The sequence below is a fragment of the Mangifera indica genome, chromosome 12 (assembly GCF_011075055.1).
Source record: "Mangifera indica cultivar Alphonso chromosome 12, CATAS_Mindica_2.1, whole genome shotgun sequence".
NCBI classification, from domain to species: domain Eukaryota; kingdom Viridiplantae; phylum Streptophyta; class Magnoliopsida; order Sapindales; family Anacardiaceae; genus Mangifera; species Mangifera indica.
In genome coordinates this window covers 15,636,230-15,653,425 of record NC_058148.1, presented here as the reverse complement: position 1 = coordinate 15,653,425, position 17,196 = coordinate 15,636,230, and the positions used below count along the sequence as shown (strand labels likewise).

Genomic DNA, 17,196 nt, shown 5'->3' with positions numbered 1-17,196 from the left:
ACATTTAATTAGATACAATGACTATGCAAGTGTAAGGGACAGAGTAGGGTTTAAGGTTTACATATATGGTAAAAGAACAATGAAATGTAAAATAATATAAAGATTAGAAAAAATACATTTAATATTTACTCAGAAAAAATTTTAAAACTTAAGAAGAGTTGACTCCATGGCATATTCTCAAAGTAAATATATTATATATACAATTACATTTTCATTTACAAATAAAATTGATGATGAATATTAATGGTTGTTACATCATTATTTTATTAGATAAATTTAAATTTAAAATAAAATATATAATTAAATCATCTAATCACATATCTACACCTTAACGCTAAACAATCCGTCAAACATTTTGTTAATGCATATAGTGTTACCGAGTGTCCCTTCTAACAATGGAATGACACATTGTCATATCGGAAGCCTAAAAACGTCACCGTTTAGAGGATAAAAAACCAGAATAAGTTAGAATAGCAAGTAAAAGGCAAAAAACGAACCATTTACAGCAACACATTGGTGTCAAAAACTGATTTGGCAAATTTATCTGCCAAAAGGCCAAAACGGTTAAAAAGGAAAAGACGCCAACTGGGTTCGATCGTACGTATGTATCTACAACTCAATTTAAAAACAAATCATTTCTGTTCTGTTCTGTTCTGTCTATCTTAAGTTACAGCACAATCATCCCAGGTAAAGTTTCGGCCTTTTTCATGAGATCTATGTGATGAAATCATGATAAATTGATGTGGGGTTTTGTTCTTTTTTCATGTGATTGAATTGATTAAACCCACGTGGGATTGTTGCAATTTGATGGTTTTGTGTGATAAAGTCGGAGTCTTGTTGCAGAATTTTAGAGCTTTGTTGTTGTTGTTGTTGTTGAATGTGAAATGACAATGGAAGGGGTTGGGAGATCAGAGTTGAGGAAGTTGCAGAAGGAGCAAGAAAGAGAACGACGACGTTTGAGGGATAGACAAAGAAGACAATCCATGAGTGTTGAAGAGAGGGAAAAACATCTTGCTAGACGTCGAAGAAATTACCAACTCAGAAGATTAAGAGCTGGAATTGGAACTGGAACTGGAATTGCTTCACCTCAATCTCAACAGGAACAAGAACAAGAACAACCAACTCCCTCAACCGATCCTATTACTGCACAATGTAACAATCATTTTCTTGCTTTTGAGTCTCTTCAAGCTATCACTAACTCTCAAAGTGAGGTTTTTGCTCTTATTGTTGGTTTATTTTAAAGGAAACAACTGCATATTTATGATATTTTATTGTCAGGTTTGGAGGTTCCAGTTCATAAATTGGCCCAGTTTTCTGGGCAGCTAAGATTGAGTCATGTAAAGAATCTTGCACGGTCATTGAATGGTCATGTTGGTGAGAGTCATGTGATGATTAAGGCAAATGAAGTTTCTACTGGTAAGTTTCAATTGCATCAGGTTTTTGTCAATGGTATTTTTCTGCTTTTGATTTATGTGTTTGAGATACAGATAAAATGGCTAAAGGGTTGAGGTTAAATCGTGTTAAAAATCTTGCACGGTCTCTGAATTCTGCTGTGAAAGGGAGTTCCAATCAAACCACCCCAGACGGATAGGAAGGTATGAAGCTGCTTTCAGTTTCAATTAGAAGATGGGAAATAGATTTGTATGAATGTGAATTCATTGTGAAATCTTTGATTTGGTTGAACAAATTCCGATTTAAGCAGAGAGATTCTACTTGGGCAAGTCAATAAGATTTTGGTATTACATTTCAGGATGAGCCTCTTTCTGGTGCTAATTTGGTCTGCAACATATGAGGATGAAATTTTTACTTGGCTTTCATAATGTCTTGATTGAGGATGTTGTAAGTTGCTTAGAGAGTGCAAATTTCATCTGAGCCTTTGTATATAGCTGGATTGAAGAAACATCATATTGGCACTTCTAAGGATGAAAACTGCTTAGCAAGCCTTTCCTAAATCCAAATGTCTTACTGTGCTATTCTTCCTCAATGGATTAAATTAGTTTCGGGAATTGGATGTAACCTGTAAACATTGTAACATGTCAGTTTTTAGCTAAGGATTGGATGAATTGTTTACCTGTGTTTGTTTCTATACGAACTTTGGGTGAATCACCCCCTAAATCCTACATCAAAAGCACATATTTTCCATTTGAGATTGTGGATTGGAATTATAACATACCACCATGCTCTATAGCTTACTAGCTCCTTGCTAACTCAGAGGTGAACAGTATAATATTAGCGTCTCCATCCACACTACACAGTTGCAACTGGTAACTCTTATACCAAATAATCTGAATATTAGAAGAATTACACCTGAAAACTAGCTATTAAAATTAGGAAGTCTGAATTATATAAACCTCAGACTTGAAACTCATATTTTTCTACATGAGATCTAAATTTTAGACTTTGTATCTGTGATCATAACAATTTCCTATGCATGAATTATTCAAAACTTCTTGTTTTTATTAGATAAAAAAAAGAAAAAAAATTATGTTTTCTGTAAAATATATGTTACTTAGATGAAGAATTTGGTTCATACCGTTAACAATGCTTTTGGTAATGCACGTCTAACCAATGAATGATGGATGAATAAAGTTATATGGTTTTGTTAAACTCAAACTGACAATTTATCAAGAACATGAATTTTATTGTAAAATTAATAAAAAATGATAACTAAAAGAAATCAGAATGAGGAAAAGGATTTGTCAAGCCATAGTCAATCCTGACCTGTGTCTTTTGTGGATGTTGTGAAATGGTCCCAGAATAAGTTATAATAGCATCTTCTTGAACCTCTAGTGGTAAGCCAGCTACATTGACAAATAGCCACTTCTTACGACTAGGACCGAATTGTTTGTGAAACTTATTTAACATCTTTTAAAAAAAATTCCCATATATTGAGTACAGTGACTTTTATGGTTCAGTGGTTTTGTTTTGTGAATTAGTTTAGAGTCATTAGTTTTGTTTTGTTTTGGACTCATTAAGAGAGTACCTCTCCCTTCTAACTAATTTGTAAGGGTATGGTCTAGTCTTTTCTTCAATAACACGAATGACTATATTCATGCGCTTCCCACTCTTGATATCAACACAAAATCAAAAACCTTGCATGCTTTTTTCATTTTGCTACCCATGTCATGATGATTCATTTTGAGTCATGACACTCTACACCACTTAATCACGTGCACGCCCTTGTGCATGTATCCTGCAAATGTCACCTTCCCACATCTGAAAATTTAGCTTGCAACACAACTCTTAATTAAAAGGATTCTCACGACTATCTTGTTGTGTCAATCTCTTATGACAACTTTAAAGACTTCTGTTTCCATCTTTGACACACACAAGCACCTCTTAAGATGCGCTACGACTTTCTCTCTCATATCCTATTATTTACTCCCTCCTTCCAGCTCTGATAATTACATTTACTCCCTAATTAAATATTTTAAAAAAATTATGCTCAAAACAAATTGTATTTCATACGGAATAGCGTTCTGTGGTGGATAATAATAATTATATTTATTCTTTAACATGGAATAAATTATTCGCTGAAGAACAAGAAGCTTTCGTAGCTCAGATGGTTAGAGCACCCGTTTAGTAAGCGGGAGGTCTTGAGTTCGACTCTCAACGAAAGCAAAATTCTTTTCCCTTGTTTGTTCAGTTCTTTTTGCTTTTGTTCAATACGCTGTGATTGACAAAACTTCTACCTGTTTATCACTGTCCAACTTCTACAGCCAATTGTTTCTTCTGAAAAATGAGGTGTTTACTTTATCCAGAAACATGGGACTGATATCAGTAGTGTGGGTGGATTCAATCCAAATTGTTGGTGCTTATATTGTTATTTCACTATGCTCGAATTGGAGCTTGCATTGTTGGGGCTTTTTTTTATTTTCTGATGATTCTTATTCTCTCTCTTCCAATAATTCTTCTTCTTCAACTTAGACTCAATCCACCCCCAATAAGAAGAGATTGAGATCTAGCTTGTCCTAGTAGATACTGCAATAATGCACTCCCCAGTATACTAACGTCTCCTAACAGAGAGCCTTCATCGCCATTCCAAAATTGTGGAACACCGTTTCAACATGTTATAAAACACATTCATTGTCAGATTCAGAGTCACTGCTTTGAAATACAGGACTACACCCATATAACTGTATAAATGATGCATAGAGATGCAAATTGATTCCAAATTTTTGCTGCTTTTGATCCTCAAAGGTAATTTGTGTTATGGCAAGTGGGATTAAGAGTGTTTGCCTAAACATTTCATATTTTTGATAAAGCTGCTGAAACAAGCATCCAAGACTCTTACAATTGGATATTCAGGCCACAATCATGTCAAGATATGATTAAAAATCATCAGTCTTAATACAATCAAATAGTATCCACATATTCATCAATTTCCAACTCCATTTTTTCCCTTCCAACATACATCTTGATGGCACAAATAGCCCAGCATTGTCTATATTACAATCAGGGCCACAAGTGATCAAGATCCTATGTGCAACTACAAAGCAGTCTTTAACAAATCCGGCTGAATGCTCAAGGAAGATCTAGATTTCCTAATAGCATTGAAGGGCTGAACTACTCTACACATAATGATTCACATTTAGACTTCTGTGACTCTAGAACAATTCTAGCAGCTTCTACAACTACTTGTCCACCAACATAGTGTTGGCGGCAAACAGGCATGTAGATATCAGATCCTCCAATCAGTTCTGTCTGTGTCTCTTCCGTCTTCCTTAAAGTAAAGAAAGCACGTTTCCCACAGAATGCGCATCGAGCAGTTAATTTAGTAACAGAATCAGCCAGGGGAATTATATCAAGCACAGAACCAAAGCTCCTCCTGCCAAGATATTTCTTGCCATCAAAAACAACTAATATAATACAAAAAATGTTGAGGCAAACAAATTTCTCTAAATATGTGTGCAAGGAATGAGAATCGGGACATTATCACACCTCAAATAGTCACCATCCAGTCCAGCAACTACCACAATTTTTCCATCATGATCAGCAGCTTCACGACAGAAATCATAAAGGTCCTCAAAGAATTGAGCCTCGTCAATGCCAATCACATCTAGCTGTCAACATGGACTGGACATGAGCGTAAATTACACAGAAAGATGGCTTAAAATGCAGCTAAAGTCACAACAGGTACACACTCAAAATCAAGATTTATGAAGGTGCAAGCAGCATTCTTGCTAACAGGATTTGTCTTTCATTTTACAGTCTTCATTAACCAGTACCAAGAAAAACACATTTACAAAATGCAAACTACTTATAATCATAGCGATCATACTGATAATTAAATATTTAAAAGACAGCATCCTTTTTCATAACAGAGATCATTTTATTTTTGCACAGGATTACCTTATCATAAGCATCAGAACCAAATTTTTGTTTGAACGATGACAAATTTGCCAGTGCAGAACATGGCAATTTCACTCCATCATGTGTAACTATAGAATCCAATCCATATCTTGTGTCCTTGTTGGATTTTATTACTGCTACACTTCTGCATAAGAAACCAAAAAAGAGAAGAGATAGTAAGAACAAGCCCAAGTATACTTTTAAATATTTCATTCCAGTTTAGCATAAAAGCAAATTTGTTGAAAATCCTACATTCTAGTCAACCTGATGGATGTATGTAAAAATCATCATAGTAATTATAAACAGAGTCTTAGTGTAAGGTGTTTGGATGACAGTATGCATTTTGTGCCCAATAAGATCTTCAAATAAGACCTAAATAACAAGCAAATCTAAGCGATATAAAAACTATTAGTTAAAAACAAAGATCAAGAAGCAATTTAGTCACTGAATTTGGTACCAAGCCAGTGAATTTAGAGGCGAGTAATAAAAGTGAAAAAAATATCTAGAATCTTAAAAAACAAATAAATATGTAAAATAAATATATAAAAAAATTGGATGAAGAAGAACTGAAGAAGAAACAAGATTCATTAACAGTAATTCAACCTTTCCTGCCCTCAACTTGTGATTATAGTTTTAAGGTACATAGAAAAGTTTATTCGAAACATCTGAACATTGTATAATTCATTTCCTCCTGGTCTTCTACCGAGGAGAAGGTGATAAGTTCTATCCATAAGCCTCACATTCCAACCACCCAGGCTTTCTGTATCTCTTTTTACACTTCAGCAGCCATGGCAAATTGAATATCAATTCCCTCAATTACTGCCTTAGCATAAGATTGGTAGCACAGGGAACAATTACTTTAGGACATCAAGCAGGTTAACATCCTCTTTGATAACACGCATACTTGAAATCGAACATGAATATTGAAGAGTGGTAACAAATAGAGCATTTCACAGGATGTCATGAATACTCAGGACTCCATATCACCACTTTATACAGAGTTCAAACAAAACTCTAACTGAAGACTTAAGAAACTAGCCCAATTAAACATCTAATGCAAATTAAAATACAGCATATTTCAAGCATCATACTATATCAGAGTCCTCCATATTCTATACATTTCCTAACAGCACTAAGGTTGAGACATGCAGAGCCTTACGAACACTCAAAAGGCCAGCATTGATATAACAAACATAGAGAAAAAGAAATGCATGGGAAGGGAAACAATTTCAACAACCTGAACTAGTTGCCACGTAAATCAGGAACATAGCCTGCATCCTTTAAAGTACAAGTCATTTCCTGAGTCATTTTACAGATCTCCTCAGAATATCTATGAGATTTATCACCCATAAGGAAGAAGTGGGCCACTCCTCGAACTTCGATCCTACTATAACCAGGCTCCTTCATCACCCCTATATCTCTCATCTTCCCCCTAACATCTGCTACATTGTCCCAGGACCCAACTGTGGCAAATGTATTAGCCAATACCACGTACTTACCGGCATTTTCTGGATCCAATTCAAAGTACTTTGTTGCTGCAAGCTTCACCAGGTTCATATCTCCATGAATTCTACATGCTCCAAGCAAAGCACCCCAGATTACAGAATGCTCCTTGCAGGGTGACCTCAGAACAAACTCATAAGCCTCTTGCAACTTCCCAGCCCGCCCTAACAGGTCAACCATGGCTGCATAATGTTTCCCTCTAGGTTGGATTCCATAATCCCTCATCATGCATGAGAAATAATACCAGCCTTTACTAACTAAACCTCCATGGCTGCAAGCAGAAAGCACAGCAAGAAAAGTAATATAATTTGGTCTGAAACCTTCATCTATCATCCTCTGAAATGATTCCAGAACCTCTATTACTTTCCCATGCTGGCCATACCCAGAAATCAATGCAGTCCAGGTGACAACATTTCTATTTAATAATTTATCAAATATTAGATGACCATAAAAAACACTGCTGCATTTAAAGTACATATCTATAAGGGCACTATTGGCTACAACATTTTCCCCAACATTACACTTTATCATGACACCATGGGCTCGCTTCCCATGCTCCAATGTGGCCAAAGTGGCACAGGCTCTGAACACTGATGCAAAGGTATATTGGTCAGGTGTCAAACCCTCTTTTCTCATCTTATAATAAAACTCCAGTCCAACTTCTTCAAGCCCCTTTTGCACATGCCCTGTAATCATAGCATTCCAAGATATCAAACTTTTCTCCTGCAACTTATCAAACAGAACACGAGCAGTTACCAGATTCCCTGATTTTGCATACAATATCAACAATTTATTTGTCAAATACTCATTGGGAACATACCCAAGAATAGCCATTTGTGCATGAATTCTTCTCCCGTTTCTATATTCTTTCATGAATATGCACTCTTGCAACAAAAGAGAATATGTCCCCGGTTCCACTTTCACCCCAGTTCGCCATAAAAGCCCAATAGCTTCACTTAACCTTCCCGAAAAACAGAGGCCTTTTAAGGTTTTATCCAAATGGAGAAATTTCTTACAAGAGTCAACCTGAAAGCTGGGAATTTATCACCAGTAATAATCCCACTCCACCATGGAACAAAAACAATTTTGTATTCTAGTCGATTAAATTAAACTTATTATAAAAACAAAAAAATGACCTTTCATGTGAAAAGCTGGTTCTATTTCCACTGTACTATCTACTCATAGACACAATAAGAAAACTGAAACATAAATTTCAAACTAATTCCACAACTCTGCTTTTTTTCCAACCAAAGGAGAATGATTGAACAAAAATACAAGCCAAACCCCATATCACATAAAATAATACAATAAATAAACAAAACAAAGATACTAAAGTTAAAGCAAACCCAGATCATAAAATACCTGCCCTTCTCGGTTTCAGCTTGTATCCTTCGCAGAAGCGTGGTAGTTTTGCCAGCGAACATGGGTCCCACAATGACGTGAATCTCACCTGATGATGAGGAGGAATTAGATGTCTTCGTTAGCAAGCTTCGATTTCGAACAATTAATTTAGGGGAAGCCATTGTGGGTTTAGATATAGAGTGGATAAATCGTAGGGTTTGAAGAGTTGTGGGGTTACAAAAATTAGAGTTTGTGGCAAAAGGTGAGGCCTTGGTGAGGTAAAGGGACAAAGGTGTGTGTGTAAATGGTGGGGCAATAAGAGACTTCATGCTTGAAATAGTTAACATGTGGGCTGTGAGAGAGAGAGAGAGAGAGAGAGAAGGAGAAGAAAGGTTTAGGGTTTTCCTTGTTGAGAGAAGATATTAGAATTTGGCAAGCTTGGGCTTGTCTAAATTTAGGGTTTAGTGGTGCAGTAATAGTATTACATTTCGAAACTTAATTCATGCAGTCTCAAAGTAACAACCTTTGATTAAATGATTTGAAATGGGATAATGAGCAAATAGCTGTATCACCTAATTATATATAATTGCCTCAATTTATATAGATTATTAGCTCATAAGGCTTTTTTTGTATACATAATTTTATTATTAATAGTAAAATTTTGAAAAAATTGGAGGATGATAAGAAATTGAAGCTGTAATAAGTATATACTTATAATATGATAAAACTAAGCATCGATCTGTATATAAATGATTATATGTGATTCATATTACGATGATTTTGAATTAAGAATGAAATAACATATAATAATATCATAATATATTATAATTACTACTTAAATTGATACACACTTATTATAATAATATATATTATTGAAATAGGTGTTTATTATGATTGTCATCATAATTATGTGAAATAAATAATTAAATAATATGATAATATGTCTGTTTGTTAATACTCGTTAATACGTATATGATACATAAAACATTGTTGTAAAATTATAATAAAAATGTGTATTGCAATCCAATCAGCTCAATTTGGTAATGGCTATAATACCATCCATGACTTAATCCAAGTCAATTTGGACAAGGATAATATGCATTGCTTCAATTGGGTGATGTCTCTTCTTCATTCCTCAAGCCAATGAGAAATTGGGAAACGAAAAGAATATAATTGAAGATGAATGTGCTTAGCAATGGCATTATCTTAGTTGTAAGGTATAATTTTAGCTGTCAAACAAGAGACATGACTTACATTATTAAGGGATTTTGCTTCCAAGTTGTATCAATTTATATATAATAATAATAATAATAATAATAATAATACTTCCAGCTAATTTTCAACAATTTTTAGTAATATAAAATATAAATGATCATGATAAAAACAAGACTTGTGTTTAATCATATTGCACCTAATTTTTACACTTTCTTTTCTTACCCATGTGCTTCAAACCCTAAATGAAACTTTTTGCTTTTTTATATATACACACACACACATTAGTATAGTGTATTTACTTTCAAATTGATGAGACTCATGTTCAAGTCTTACGAGATACAAAAAAAACAAAAAAATTATGTTGATTAAATAACTTACATGATTTAAAACTTCAACAGAATGAATTAACGGTCAAATTATATATATATTTTAAAATTTCACTGAAATCAAACTAAACATTGAATTCAAGCTAATCAATCAATTTGGTTTGGATTTTAAAACCATATTGGACACTATCAACTAAGTATGAATAAGAATTCATTACTGCTTGACTACTAAGTATGATACATAATAATATATTAGCCTTAGTGGGGGAGAGAAATGCATCCCATAATTGAGAGGTTGGGCGGAGGTGATTTGATAATTGAGATATTAAATTATGAAAAATGTGAAGCCAAGAAAAGACAGCCTTATAAATGTCATGCATGTGCACCAAAATGTAACGTGAATGTTGTAACGAGCCGTCCCATCCCTTGTGTCTTTCACACATCTCCCCCCACTTTTCTTCCTTTTTTACACTCAAGCCTACTCATCTACAGGCTTTGGCCTTCACCATTAACTAATAAATCAACATATTATTATATAATTAAATAATTTTTAATTAAAAATAAAATAAATAATTAAATTATATAATTTTGTGATAACATATCAAATATGTTAATGTGCATTTATACATATGAAATTTAAATCACCATGTGAACGACACATGTATCCAATTGAAGAGTATAAATGTAAAGGTTGAATTTTGTGTTTTTGATGTATAGGTTGAAGCATCCCCTTGCATGTAGAGAAAGCAAACATGTCTTGAAATAATAATAATAATAATAATAATATTAGCACAAGTGAAACAATAAGTTAAAATGTCAGAATTTCAAGCTTACAGTTAAAAGACTCAATAAGTTCAACTTCATAATTCTTACAAATAGAATTACGTACACATAATATAACATTTTCTATTAATATCTATATTATTCACTTGAGTACACATAATATAACATCTTCTGTTATATGCTCGTATTAAAGTAGAGGATTGGTCTCTGTGACGTGTGACAAATTATACAAGTTTGGTGTTCAAGCTTTACCAAATATTATTTTTTGTTTTTTATATATATATATAACTAAATCAGACTTTCTTTTATATAGGTTTATATATAAAATATTGTTTTCCTTAAAAAAATTGCAACTAAATTAAAATTTCTTTTATATGGGTTTATGTAGATAATTATCATAATAATGGGTTTTATTTATTGAAAAAAGAAAAATTAAATTATACAGGAGATAAAATAAATTAAAATTCATTTATATTTAATTCCTAACATATCATTAAAAATGTTTACTTATAATCGAAAAATCAAATCTCGTATTAATACATAAAATATTAGATATAAGAATATTAGTTTGTTGGTCGTTGAAGTTGATATATTCCCACTTTGGATTAGGATTTTAATGACAAATTAAGTCAAAACGAATCCACCAATGTACATGATTTTGCGGTCAACAAATAGCTTAAGCTCTAAACCTCAATTCAAATTCAAACAGTAAAATAAAACTATATATTTTTAAAAGAAATTAAATGGTTAATTTATTAATTAATTATACACATAAATAGAAGACCACTTTGGCCCACCCACGGATCACAAAATTGTTCAATATCTTTTCATAAAAACAAGATTCGAAAATTGAAAATTGTTAAGGATAGATTCTTATCTTGAACATATATAACATTACTAGCAAAATGTTTTACCTTCAAATATAAATGCATGCAATTCCATCATATTATTATTAAAATAACAAAATAAATTACTATATATATATATTATTTTAAAAGGGTAAAATATTAATTATCCGTATTTCCACAAAATAAACTTGAGTGCATATGCATACTATTTCTGGTAAGCCCTTGATAATGAGTTGCTGGAATAGTCTTTATAAGATTTATTAGTTTAGTGGTCGAATTTCTCTCACTATTAAACTCGAATCAAATTAGTAAGATTTGATTTGATATTCAACACAATTCAAATTGAAATTAAATAAGCGTTTTAACTTAATAACTTGATTTTAGTTTGATATGAATCTTTTTTTAATAATATTATTTATTTTATTAGTAACATTATTAATTTCATCAATAATATTATTCATATCGCCATATAATCTTTTGGTAACATTTTCGACAAGTTTGAATAAGCTTAAATTTATTATTATAGATTTAAACTTAATTCAAATTAGTCTGTATACTTGTTTCAAATCCAACACAAGTATATTTATTGTTTATATATTTTTGAAGATGAAAATATATAAAGAAAAAATAATTTTAATCTGAATTAAGTGAGAGAAACATGAAAACGTAGGGAAATGACCCATGTTTCATCGTCTAGCTTTGCAACTTCCTTTCAGCGCCACGGCAAAAGCCCAAACCTTTTGTCTACAAAAATAAATTATAATGATTTCCCATTTTTTTTATCCGAATCCATTCTCTTGATTTTCTATCTCTCTCAAATCTTCTCTCTCTTTCTCTCTGCTTCAAGCATAAAAATCCATTTCATTTTACATAAAAATCACAACACGGTAACAGAGAGGAAGAAAGAAAGAAGAGAGGAAAAGGAGGGCCTCTCGCCCTCTCTTCTTATTATGCCTCCTCTTAGATATTAGATTCCCCCACTTTCTCGTCTGGGTTCTCTTTCTTTGGTGTTAAAACTCTTTGCTTTTTCGTTTTTAGCTGTATTTGATTGGATCCTTTGTTTTAACCTTTTCACTTCGTTTTAAGGGATCCTGGTTTGTGGTTTGATCCTTGATTGATCGGTTAACAGTTTCATGTTACTGGATTCAATCCAAGGTTGCCCATTTCTATAACATTCATATTAAATTTCCAAGCTTTTGCTTGATTTTTGTTCAGAAGGTAATATTTTTTCTCTTTGTTTAATCTGCATTATGTGTTTTTGTATTGGAAACTTAGTGTTAAATTGTGTTTTATTTCGATCCATTTTGTGCTGTCTTATTTTGCTGATGATTTTATGATCTGTTTAGGATAAGGATCGATTGTTGTTTCAACAAGATGAGATGTTTGTATTAATGAATATTTATTTAATGCTTGATTGGATAAATGATTTGTAGAATGGAAATGGAGCTTGGTAAGCTGTTTATTGGTGGGATTTCCTGGGACACAAATGAGGACCGTTTAAGAGAATACTTCCAGACTTTTGGAGAAGTTTTGGAAGCTGTGATCATGAAGGATCGGGCTACGGGTCGTGCCCGCGGGTTTGGTTTTATTGTTTTTGCTGATCCTGCTATTGCAGAAAGAGTTGTCATGCAGAAACATATGATAGATGGTAGAACTGTAAGTTCCAATTATCATTTAAAGTGTTCTTTTGATGTGATGAATGATAGCATACAATTCAATGATCAGTTTGATTAAAGTGTTGTGTTTTATGGTGCCATTATTGGTTCCGTGATTGTTTTCTTTTTTTTTTTTTGGTTTGAAAGAAAAAAATGATGTGATTTTGTTAATACTTTGGTAGGCTGTTGACTATAAATGCTAAGTTTTTTATTGCTAAAATGTCTTTAGGTAAAAATGACACAAGTAAGATTCAGATATTTTACTTCTGAAATACAGCTTGTTGGTGGTTGCTGATTGTTATCATCTTCAAAGTGCTGTCTCTGGAAAAAGGGAAAAAAAAGAAATAAGAATCAATAGATTGCTTCATCAGTTTTGGAATGACTTTTAAACAATTAGCACAGTCAGTAATATGCTCAGGATATTATGTGGGTTCTGTCTATTTGAAAGAGACAGTTGGGGGTCTTTTAACAAGAGTGATCAATGACTTTGTTTGCAAGATGCATATGGAAAAATCAGTGACACAAATGGAAAGTAGTGTCAGGGACGCAATACATTGTTGGCAAGTGATGATGCTCCTCATAGTTAATATTTTGGTGCTTCAAAATAGACTTTGCATCAGTTTTCATGTTGACCGCAATTCCAACTCTTGAAGTCTCACTTAACAACTTTTTGGGCTGCTTAATCATTCTTCAAGACTAATTAATTGGATTGGGAACTTTTTATATCAATTAATACTTGAGATAAAGAACATAGTGTTTTCAAAACCTCTTCTAGCTAATTTATTTCATGACTTGCATCCCAAGCAATACAAAAACACACTTAGTCATGATGCAAGTGGAAGAACAACTCTGGACTTTTATTAAACTCAAAGTTGCTGGATGCAAATTTCAAGGACCCATCGTATACATTGTAAATGTAAATCTTAAAAGCTCTGAGTAACATTTTTTATGCATCGTATTTAAAGCGTATATTATAACTGTGAAATTTGGTATAGTTCATTTCTCATTATCTAGCTTGATGATTATCAGGTTGAGGCAAAGAAAGCTGTTCCTAGAGATGATCAAAACATTCAGAACAGAAACAATAACAGCATTCATGGGTCTCCTGGTCCTACCCGCACAAAAAAGATATTTGTAGGAGGTTTAGCATCAACTGTAACAGAGGGTGACTTTAAGAAGTACTTTGATCAATTTGGGACAATTACAGATGTCATAGTTATGTACGACCAGAACACCCAGAGACCTCGAGGTTTTGGATTCATTACTTATGATTCAGAGGAAGCAGTTGATAGAGTGTTGCTTAAAACCTTTCATGAACTTAATGGCAAAATGGTTGAAGTCAAGCGGGCAGTTCCCAAAGAATTATCCCCAGGGCCAAATCGCAGCCCGTTAGGCTCATATAACTATGGTCCAAGTAGAGTCAGTAGCTTCCAGAATGGTCACACTCAGGGATATACTTCAAGTTCAGTTGGGTATGGAGTTAGAATTGATGGTAGATATAGTCCAGTTACTGTAGGGAGGAGTCGATTTTCCCCAATTGGTTCAGGTTATGGGATGGGACTGAGTTTTGAGTCAAATTTGAGCCCAAGCTATGGAGGAAGTGTGAACATTACTTCTTACCTTGGCTATGGTCGTGGATTGAACCCTCCATATGGTGAAAATCTGAACAGGTACAGTAGCCCCATTGCCTATGGTGGGAGCAATGGAGGTAATAGTCCAATCCTGAATTCACCTAGCAGGAGTTTGTGGGGAAACAGGAATCTTAGTTATGGCACAAACTCTGCAAACTCGAGTGCTTTAGGCCTTCGAAGTGGGACTTCAGAAATGGATTCTTGTGGCAGCATTGGAGCTATTTGGGGTTCCCCTTCTAATCTTGGACAAGGTGGTGCTATGGGTTCTGTTTATAGTAGTGACAATTTTGGTTATGGCGCTGGAGAATTAAGTGTGGGGTCAGTAACTGTAGGGTATGGAAGAAGTAGTCGCTCTGGTGTCACGCCAAAATCTGTTTTAAATGGTGGTTATAATGAGGCATATGCTGACATATATGCAAGTGGTTCCTTTTATGGTGATTCCACTTGGCAATCTTCGTCTTCAGAACTAGAGGGGTCTGGTCCCTTTGGTTTTGGGCTTGGTACTGCAGCTTCAGGTCTTATGACTAAAAATTCTGCTGGTTATGTTGATGGTTATAGTGTTACTAATAGACAACCAAATAGAGGTAAGATGTTTCTGCTGTCTTACTCTGTTATGTTTTTTGTTCTTTCAAGCTCCCTTCTTTCTTTTGTTTGTTTGTTTATTTTTTGGTTTTCTTCTTGTGATTGTTAATTATAATGTTTATTTTAAGTTTTTGAAAGAAGTCAGTGATCAATGCGTGGAAGGTTAACTGTAGATTTACTCTAACAGCCTATAATATAAAATGCTGGTTTTTCTATTGTGTATAACTTATGCCCCTTGGCATGGAGTCCATTTGTATTGAACGACAACTTTATGGCTTACTGATACTCTTATCGGCTTAACTTCATTTCTTTTATTTATGAAAAAATTAATATTATTTCATCAAAAGCTAAAGGTACAAGAAAAGATCATGAACAACCAGTAAACTGATCTATCAAATAGGAATTAAAGCACAGATTTGATTATTATATGCATGGTAGACAATTACTTGTGAGTGGCATGTTTGATTGTTACCTTCTCGGCATGTGCATTCTTGGCATTGCATATTTTTGCTGTCAAATCTGTTGTTTGTTGGATAATGTTGAACCTATCATTAATGCCTATTGTGCTTCAATGTTTCTTACTTTTATGCTGAATATTATGTTTAGTTTTTGGTGATAATAATATGGTATTTATATTCTTATGTTCATCCATTGATTCAGGAATTGCTGCTTAGGATGATGGCGATATGATTGTCAAAAGTTCATTGTAGGTGAATTATATCTGGTGTGGTGAAGCAGGTGAATGACTAAATTTCTTACATTTTCCTCGTCGAGATAAATCAGTTTATATGAAATGTGATTAGAACTAATTGGTTTCGCCTGTTTTGATGAAATTATAGAAAGCAATTACAAGGATTTTCATTTAAGGTTTGAGCTTGGATTTTCTTTATATGGGTTATCTTTCTTGGGATTTGCTTAAGATGTAAAATCGGATTGTCATGTATACGAGAATATTGTATCATCCATATCTGGTGACACTGTGATACATAAAAAAATCAAGCCTTTTAGATTATTTCTTCTCATTGTTCTGCACTAACCAGCAAATTTGCTGCTTGTTGTCAGTATTTCATTATTTTCTTTGTGGTTTTTGTATTCAGAAACTGTATGAAATGTTGGTTAATTTATTGGTGTGAAGTTCTCAAGGGATCTTAACCAAGGTCCCAAGGAATAAGCTACAATATACAGCGATCTATTTTAGATGGCAAATGCTCTGTCCAACAAATGAAACTTTATATTTCATGAAATATTCTTTTTACTTTTTTTTTTTATAAGGGTAAAGTTATATGTACAAAAAATATGGATACCTAAGAGTACAAATAAATTGAATTATTATTATGTGATTAGATAATTTTATTGTTTACTTTATTTTGAATTTGAAATCATTTAATTATTAAATGATAAATCTGCGTATTTTTTCTTATTAGTACTTGTGGCTTGTACATGAATCATTGTTGTTTTCAGAAAGGAAAATGCTTTTCTTAAGCCTATGAAAAGATGCAGAAACCAACCATCATGCAATTAAAAAGTAAAGAGAAAATTAAAAAATGGAACAAAAAGAAATATTCTTTAATACCATTTGTTCATTTTCTTCTTTGGTTACTGTGATGGAATTTTCTACAACTGTTGAAATTCTGTATTTTCCCAGTAATTATCTATTTCAGATTCTGAACTTGTTAAAAAGCATAAGGGGACTTTTTTTTATTAATACTGATCAGAATACTGAGTATCAGTTACCTACTTAGGGAATACAAAGTTTGGGGCCAAATCAATGTCAAACGAACTTTGATCAGATGGTGGTACTTTTGGCAAAATTATCCTTTTCGGCTATCTATCTCCAGAGTCTTCTCAACATATTTCTGGGTGCATTCAAAGCTGGTTTATGCATTCTATGATTTATTATAAATCAAATATTTAAGCCACTGTTGTACAGAGAACATAAATGGATGGTTTCATATTCTTC

At 33.2% G+C, this 17,196-nt stretch overlaps 3 protein-coding genes and 1 non-coding gene across 13 annotated transcripts; 3 read left to right on the top strand and 1 right to left on the bottom strand.

The window, feature by feature from the left end:
• The first annotated feature begins 564 nt into the window (after window positions 1-564).
• LOC123192483 lies at window positions 565-2,142 on the top strand. 6 transcript variants are annotated; one of them, XM_044605058.1, is made up of 5 exons: window positions 565-687; window positions 827-1,206; window positions 1,279-1,416; window positions 1,488-1,595; window positions 1,751-2,142. In XM_044605058.1, exons 2-4 carry the CDS (start codon window positions 885-887, stop codon window positions 1,589-1,591), a joined length of 564 nt encoding a protein of 187 aa, XP_044460993.1. In that variant the 5' UTR covers window positions 565-687; window positions 827-884; the 3' UTR covers window positions 1,592-1,595; window positions 1,751-2,142. The 6 variants fall into 6 exon arrangements, with proteins under 6 accessions (XP_044460993.1, XP_044460994.1, XP_044460997.1 ...); XM_044605059.1 differs by having other exon boundaries at window positions 586-601; XM_044605062.1 differs by having other exon boundaries at window positions 610-687; window positions 844-1,152.
• A 1,405-nt stretch (window positions 2,143-3,547) lies between these two features.
• On the top strand, window positions 3,548-3,621 carry TRNAT-AGU. Its single transcript has one exon. It is a non-coding gene; the product is annotated as a tRNA-Thr (tRNA).
• A 682-nt stretch (window positions 3,622-4,303) lies between these two features.
• On the bottom strand, window positions 4,304-8,745 carry LOC123193489 (thymidine kinase a-like). 5 transcript variants are annotated; one of them, XR_006497090.1, is made up of 6 exons: window positions 8,218-8,426; window positions 7,676-7,888; window positions 6,590-7,584; window positions 5,353-5,497; window positions 4,942-5,063; window positions 4,787-4,828 (listed from the first exon to the last, which is right to left on the bottom strand). XR_006497090.1 is itself a non-coding variant. In XM_044606509.1 (4 exons), the coding sequence occupies exons 1-4, from the start codon at window positions 8,541-8,543 to the stop codon at window positions 4,567-4,569; spliced, it is 855 nt and encodes a 284-aa protein (XP_044462444.1). In that variant the 5' UTR covers window positions 8,544-8,686; the 3' UTR covers window positions 4,304-4,566. The 5 variants fall into 5 exon arrangements, 1 of the variants encoding a protein (XP_044462444.1); XR_006497091.1 differs by having other exon boundaries at window positions 6,590-7,578; XR_006497089.1 differs by having other exon boundaries at window positions 6,590-7,541.
• Window positions 8,746-12,021: 3,276 nt separating this feature from the next.
• On the top strand, window positions 12,022-16,248 carry LOC123230311 (heterogeneous nuclear ribonucleoprotein 1-like). The gene is made up of 4 exons (XM_044656478.1): window positions 12,022-12,586; window positions 12,802-13,024; window positions 14,053-15,238; window positions 15,897-16,248. Exons 2-4 carry the CDS (start codon window positions 12,803-12,805, stop codon window positions 15,908-15,910), a joined length of 1,422 nt encoding a protein of 473 aa, XP_044512413.1. The 5' UTR covers window positions 12,022-12,586; window position 12,802; the 3' UTR covers window positions 15,911-16,248.
• Window positions 16,249-17,196: the final 948 nt, after the last annotated feature.